General features: G+C 42.1%; 1 protein-coding gene across 1 annotated transcript in view; it reads left to right on the forward strand.

Moving 5' to 3' along the window:
- Positions 1 to 207: 207 nt before the first annotated feature.
- Positions 208 to 7,592, forward strand: part of prickle2b (prickle homolog 2b) — an 87,893-nt gene continuing 80,508 nt past the window's right edge. The window contains exons 1-2 of the mRNA XM_005731213.1: positions 208 to 408; positions 867 to 949. Coding sequence (XP_005731270.1) covers positions 367 to 408; positions 867 to 949 — 125 coding nt within the window. The 5' untranslated portion in view covers positions 208 to 366. The remainder of the gene's footprint in view (positions 409 to 866; positions 950 to 7,592) is intronic.

Below are 7,592 nucleotides of genomic sequence, written 5' to 3' on the forward strand. Positions count from 1 at the left end.
TTAGCTTTTAAGTAAAACACAACAAATTGATTAATTAATCACCACTTTTAACAAAATTTTGTAATAACCTGCTTTCTTTATTTCTTTTTTTGTCCAATAGAAGAAGAAAAAAAACCCCACACTGCCAGATTTCCATTGGCTGTGGATAAACAGGGTGGAGCTGTTACCCGGAACAGCGAGGCTTCATTCATTAATGAAGGAGGTTAATAGGGCAGGACAGCCGCCAGCGCTCTGCGCACTTTTAGACAAATCTTGAGGGGTATTTTTTAAAATTATTATTGTTATTTTTAATCCCGAGTTTTCTCTGTGCTCAGTTTGTCTCTATAGCGCACGACTGTACATCTGCTCTTCTGGGTTCAAGCGGTCATGTTCAGTCGCAGCTCCAAGAGAAGAGATCCCAGCAGATCGGTAAGTTGGCAGGATAAAGTTAGTAGAGGTTTGATGGTTTCCATAGCGCTGCTTCAGCTCCCACTGCACGCGGTATGCTCGTGTTTGTTGTGTGGTTTTCTTCTCTGTATCTGCTCTGCCCTGTTGCTAAGGAGATCCAGTATAATCTGAGCTGTCGAGATATGTAACTCAAGATGTGACACAACAGCACAGTCAGCATGGTGATGTTTTCTGTTGCGCACAGTTGCTTTCTGAGCGAATTCTGAAGCGCACACACATATTTCCATTACAAATACCCCCCCATGTGTTTTTAAGTCATATTAGGGACGTCATTTAAAATAGTGTTACACTGTAAAAATGCAATGCGTTCAATGCGTTAAATAGTCTAAATTACCAGCTAATTAACGACAGTCATTTAAAGCCCCATGCAGTGAGGAGTTTGGGGGACCTGCTATTGTGACCTGTGTTTCTTTCTGTAGAACCCTGCAGATGAGACTCAGAGAGGACAGCCCTGTGTCACCTGTGGAGAGCAGTGTCCTGGCTTTGCCCTGCACAAATGGAGGTACAGCACTTGTTCACCCAGATGGGTGAGCGATCCATATCACACCAGTGATGGGGGAAGGTCCAATGTTTCTTTTGTTTTTTACATCTTTACAAGTCACTGAATTCATTCATTCATCGAAAAGGGTTAAAGCGAGAGTCATTTGCCGTGCTCCTGCACCCAGTTTGGCAAAGCAGCCGTTCTTAACACTGTGATTTCTTCTTCAAGAACTCTTCCAAACTCTTAGGCTGTTGAATAGAGTCAGCCATGCATCATACTGTGAGGAAACAATTGTTGTGCCCCTGTGTGCTCCAGGATAATAGTTTTACAGTAGAGACCATTCATGCAGCAGGAAGGATTCAAGCCTGCTGCTTCTGCAGTCACGCTGTCACAACTGTGAGGGTATAAATGTGCTTATGCTGCGAAACAAACTGCATATTGTTGGAAGATGTAATCCTGCTGTGGAGTACGGGAGGATTGGGTTAGAGTGTGAATGCCGGTGACTGTGCTTGTGCAACTTTGGAGATGCTGTGAGCATTGGAAAAGAATAGGCTGCCTGACCCCACCCCCTAGTAAGGCTTACATGGAGAAGAGAAGTTCCAAACTATAAGTTCAGTAACACTGAGAGGTTTGTGTTTTTACACATGTGCAGCCTATAAAGTATGACCTTGTTCTGCAGCATGTTAGAACTATTTTAGTACCATTTTTCTCACAGATGTAGAACGCATCAAAAAGACATTATAACTCACTGCAGTGTTTTGGTAAAACAAAAGTCAGCTGGGTCGGAGACATTTCATTCAGAGAGCGTGGATTTATGAAGTGTTTTGTCTGTTTGATAGGAATCCACAATAGGCTGGGAGTTTCTGAGCCATAAAGACCATCCAGTCTCCTTTGCCGGTAACTATACAGAGGCAACGGCAGCCTCAGGAATGCAGCCTTTAATTGCTCGTCTGTGCAGTCCCACAATAAAAAGTCAACCCACTCCCCACCCTCTACCCCCACCAAGCTGGAATAAAAAGTCAGTGGACACAGACTGCCTGCAGGAACACGACTGTGTGCTGAGGCAAAAGGCTGTTTTATTGCTCCAGCAAGTCTTTGTGTCTGAGGCTAAACAGAGAAAAAGACAGGGTAACTTCTTAAGGAATGTCCTACTTCCATACCAGGCCAAACTTAATGGGTTTTCATGCTTAAAAAACATTATTATCCTTTTTTTAAGGCGTAGTTGTAATGTTTTGCAATGCAGTGGACTTAAAGTGACCCTTGGGTCAGAGATAGGAATGAGAAGGGGGGAAATGTGTGCGTGCATGTGTGTACACTTACTGTGTGCTCTGGTCACAGTAGCTGTTTGACAAAAACAACACACATTTGTAATAGATTATGTGGTAATATCCACCCTACTGGATGATCTGCCGTGACATTTTGGTTCATATATCCATGTATGCTGAAGGTTCATGCTTTGCTGATGGACTCAACTTAAAACACTGTTGTACTCTTGGTCTTTTCTTTAAGCTGAATTTAAATTTGATGATGAGCTTGATTTCTTATCTGGGATAATTTAGGATTAGTCTTGGGAGTTATTGGGATTTCAGGTAGTTGCTCTCTTTGTGTTGCTGCCAAATTTCTTAATATAAATTTAAAACGCTGATAATGGAGTAAGGGGTCTGGTTAAATCTCTGACATTTCCACATTTTTATAGAAATGAGCTATTTGTGCTAAAGTGAGGAGACAATCCCTTTGAGAATATGCTATAGCTGTTGTTTTACTCAAATGCGATCATAATAATTATTACTGATAAATCCTTCATTTATCTCGCTGAGATTGAGAGCTCTTTTTCTGGAGAGACCTGTGCACAAAAATAAAAACATAGACAGACCAAAGTAAACCAAATGGCTCCGGTCTGCTTAATGTTAAAGGTTCAGTGGAAGGTCCAGGACATCTAAACGTCTTTTGGGATCTTTGAAGTTGCTGTCCTGATGTGGATACAAAATGGACACATGAAAGAGTTTCGGTTTGCTGGCTGCTTGTGTGTTAGTGTCCATGTGTAACAGAGTAAGCCAAGTTGGCTGCTCTGGGTAGGTTAGTGATAGGAGCGGATTCTCTTCGCTCAACATGTTCCTGCTAAATATTTAATACTTGCCTTTGGCTTGATTGATTTTCTTTGTACTAATGAGACTCATTACCAGCCTTATTAACATTAACCCTGAGTGTGAACGTGCTGTCTGACCCGCCGGATCACATGACTCTTCTGCATGACGCCAGTGTGTTTTCACACCTGAAAAGTTACTGTTGCTTAACCTGTTTTTAACCTGTTTTTGAAGCCTTGAGTCAGTCCAGGCATGAATCAGACTGCAAATCCAATGAGATCTTGCCATTAGCAGTTTTTCATTTCCTCCAGCAGCACAACATAAAACTTAATTTAAGGCAGTAGGTTTAGTTCAGGTTTTGCCAGAGCTGACTGGCGCTGGACAAAGCCTGCCCTTGTGTGCAGCGACGCTTTGGCTGAAACTTCAGCTGGCTAAAAGCAGTTCTGAGCAGATAAAGAGAGAAGCAGAAAAGGACAGAGGAAGGAGGAGAGATGATGTTTGCAGGAGAATAAGAGGGATCACGGTTGAGTTTTAACCCGGCCCTGAATGGCTTGCTGACGTCTGTCCCCTCGGTAACCTGGTGTGATCTGCATAACACAGGCTGGGCCCCTCAATTCACTGTGTTAACAAGACGATCTGGCAAATAAAACTGTCAGGGTGCCCGGCCATTTGAATGGGTTCTGGCTGTTGCAGCACTGAAGAAGACTCAGTTTTAGGTGAGGGGGAAGGGAGAAGGAAGCCAGCGGTGGCCGGTGCCAGATAATGGAAACTTTAGATTTATCACCAAAGCTGTGTCAGTGTATTGGCATGTAGATGGTAAGCATCTTTGCTTGATAGTTTCCAGGGATGAAAACATTCCCTGACCTGCTGTGTTTTCTCCTTTTCAGGGCTTGTTTGGATGCAGAATGCGTCAGCAGCGTCTCCTAATAGCATTCATATGGGTCAGGAAGCAAAATACTTTACTAATAAACTTGGCTTTTTAATGTGTGAATGGCATGTTTTGTTTCTGCCCTTTGGCGGTTTATTTTGAAGGGGTTTTATTTTGACAAACCTGCAGGAACTTTGGCTCTATGCCTGATGTTTACAGATAATGCAAGCCTAGGGAGCTTTGACTCCGTGATATCAATCATAATTTGACCTTTGGGTTTTCGGACCGTGTCGGGCTAAAGTCAACCCTTCCTATTTCTCTGCTTTCATTAACTGCTGGCTTTGTCCCTCGCTCCTTTCCCCCTGCCATTTCTCCTCATATTCCTCTTTATCCAAATCACCCCATAATTGACTGTAACAGGCTGGTCTAGATGGGGATTACGTATGTTGGTCACGGAAATGAGGATGGCCTACACATGTCGCCGGCTGATTTCCTGCAGGGCTGGTGGTTGCCTGTTGAATTCCAATGATATCCTTGAATCAAAATTGAACAGCCAGGCTGAGATTATAGGCTTGAGCAAAATTCCCATACTATGCCTTCCCTTCTGCATTTGGGAATTTTAATGATAAGCATGGATAAAAGAATGTTTGTTTGAAACAAGCACACGATTCTAACATATTCCCTGCTTTCTAATACTGATTGTGCACATTGTTGCAGAAAATACACGAACACGTTTATTACTTCTTTTTCCCGACACAATAGTATCGACTGACCTCATCCACTGTGATGGACTGGCATTATACTGGATTTCTTCTTTCTTTTTTTTCTTTTGGTTTGGGACTCATTTGTAGAATCTGTGAGGACGGAGCCTCACATCTGGTTTAGATGCAGCTTGTGGTGCATTCACCAACAGATCAATTTGATCCCTAAGAGAAGGATGGGTGTAGGTCACAACAGCAGGCGGCGTCATATCATCCACCAGGTGGGTTCTGGAAGTGTAACAGGACCCCCTGAGAGGTGTTGGGTTTCTAAACTCTGTGCTTGCGTAATTGGCTTTTGTAATTCTCTATCATTAGAGCTGTAGTCGTTTACTGACAGACTACGCACAAGTAAAAGTAGATTCAATGATTAAAAAACGGTGTGCCTGCAGTTTACAGTATTCACATGCCAAGTTTCAAATAGTTTAATATAACATATTATATAATCACTCTGTGTGTGTGTGTGTGTGTGTGTGGGGGGGGGCGGTGTAACAAATGTCATATAACACAATTTATTAACAATTTTTAAAATGGTTTTAAATTTCAACATTCTTAAAAAGCAAAACTGTAAAGACCAGTATATTCATATACCACATATCAATATGATCTAAAAAGCACTTTTTAAAATTGTTTTCTTGTTTATGTGGTGAAAATAAACTGACCAGCAGGGGGCAAACATGTCTAATAGACACTGAACTGTATTAACCATTTTGTTTACTGGTTGATTGGCTCCATTGTCTTTTAATTCATGCCGTCAGCTTGTTAATTCTTTTCAAAAGGTTTCCAAATTCTTAACAGTTCCCCGTCTATTCCTGAGGTATGACATTAACTCATTATGATAATTGCCATATACAAGTTTGGCTTTTGGCCCAACATCCTGATAAGCCTTCAGCTCTCTCTTGCTTTAACTTTTCCAACATTAACACACATTGGCAACTCCCCTTGATTTACATTCTAGTCATGCTCATTCATCCTGACGTTCGCCCTGGTGGTGATCCATACCTTAAAGGCTTTGTGTGTTGAGCTGCCTTTGAACTGTCATTGAAAATAAAGCCAGCAGGTCAACAAGTGTAACTGTCTGTCAGCTATGACTGTACAATATTTTGTACTAATCCAAGTTAGTGTGGATACCTACAGAATAAGTGGAAGGGGGATCCATGACAAACTTGCATTTGATCCTGTGGCAACCTTTGATATATGTTCATTTAGTGTAACTTAAACTGAAAAAGGGGGAGACACTAAAGTCATCAGGACTGACTTTATGCATATCTCTATTCAGACTGTCTTAACCCTCCCTGCAGCCTTGTACCCATTCCTACAGCAAACATGACTAAGAACTGAAATAAATAAAAGCTCCTGGAGACTGCAAATAGTTTCTTGATTTGTCTTTTAAAGGACTGATAAGTCATTGAAGCCGCAAAACAAATTCTTTGACTATCAGTTCATCAGTAAACGGATTTCTCAGTTCAGGAATAGGTGGGTGGTTAGACTGACAGGGAAGGTGAGACTGGTGGAAAATGAAAGATTGACAGTAGTATAATGTCACCTTGTTCTGCCTCTAAAATAAAATGCAAGGGTAATTAGCTTATACTTACCCCAGTCAATAGTTTCCATTGCTTGTTTCCTGCTCATACACCTGTAGTCATTCTGTCTCATAGTGCCACTTATCACTGCTTCACCTCAGCTCATTAACCCTTCATCTTGTGGCCTCCTCTCTCAGTCCTGGCATCCTTCCATTCATGCATCTCCTCATCTCTGCAGTTTAAAGACTGCCAGACCGCTGCAGAGGTTTACACAGTGCTCCACTTCAAAGCCTTCTTTGATTCTCTCCTCTTGTTTTATTCCCCCCCTCCTCAGTTCTCACCGTCTAGCCACCTGTTCTCATTCGGGCTGGGTGTGGAAGGGAAAAGCCTTAAGGAGCTGTGCTAACACCACAATTTGAACACACAATCCTACAGGCATTTCTTGTCTTTGGAATACTTCCTCAGCTGTGGTGATTTGGAGGGGATAAAATGTTCTTTGGTTTTGGGTTTTTTGGGGTTTTTTTGCAGCCAACAGAGGACAGCATTGTACAAGCGCAACATGGATTCATCCAAGTTGAAATCCTCATTGACTAATGTGTTAACTGGAATATCAGAGATGAGAGATTTTTCCATAATAGCAAAGCTTCACACCTGCAGCACTAGAAGACACTGGCATGGTGTGGATCATTATTTTATTGGGGAAAACTCATATGTTAGGAAAGGGTGACAGTTTCCTTTTGACGTTCCCATTACTTTAATTACTTGTCCTGTTTTTTACAGACCCCCAAATCCCAGTGGAACACAAAGCCTTGTTTGTCTTAATTGCAAAACAGAAGCTTGATGACTCTGCATTGATAAATTATTTGATTGGTTTATTGATTCAGCCAGCCCCCTCAATATTGGTTGGCTTAAGTGGCATGTGGACCTAAGAGAATTGAGTGTCATCTATTAGTCAAGAAAGGAACCGGATAACCTCTCTATCAAAAAGGACTGAGTTTGGACCATGTCGATGCGTCACTTTGACCAAGTTTGTTAGCTGAAAAAGGAAATTCTAACGCTTTGGATGAATTGCACACATCGCCACAGCTTTGACCCTTTGTCTTCTATTCCTCCAAAGCCCCTTTCACTCTTCATCTTTGTTTCTTTTCCCTTCCCACGTCTGTCTCTGTGTGTAATTTGTCGTCATCTGAAGAGTGGGCGAGGTGTCGTCTTCGTTCTGCTTGCAGGTTTGCGTGAGTCAATGCTGAATCTAATAGGCATGCTGGATGAGCTGTAATGCTCTGCTACTGTTCTGCTGGTTCATGGACTTTGTCTGTTGTGTATCTGGCATTTTCTTAAGCCCGTGTGTGTGTGTGTGTGTGTGTGTGTGTGTGTGTGTGTGTGTGTGTGTGTGAGAGGGCCAGTTTGAGCATGTATTGTTTACCAAAGAAA

This window comes from Pundamilia nyererei, unplaced genomic scaffold, assembly GCF_000239375.1.
Source record: "Pundamilia nyererei isolate P.nyererei 1_Seehausen unplaced genomic scaffold, PunNye1.0 scaffold00042, whole genome shotgun sequence".
NCBI lineage: Eukaryota > Metazoa > Chordata > Actinopteri > Cichliformes > Cichlidae > Pundamilia > Pundamilia nyererei.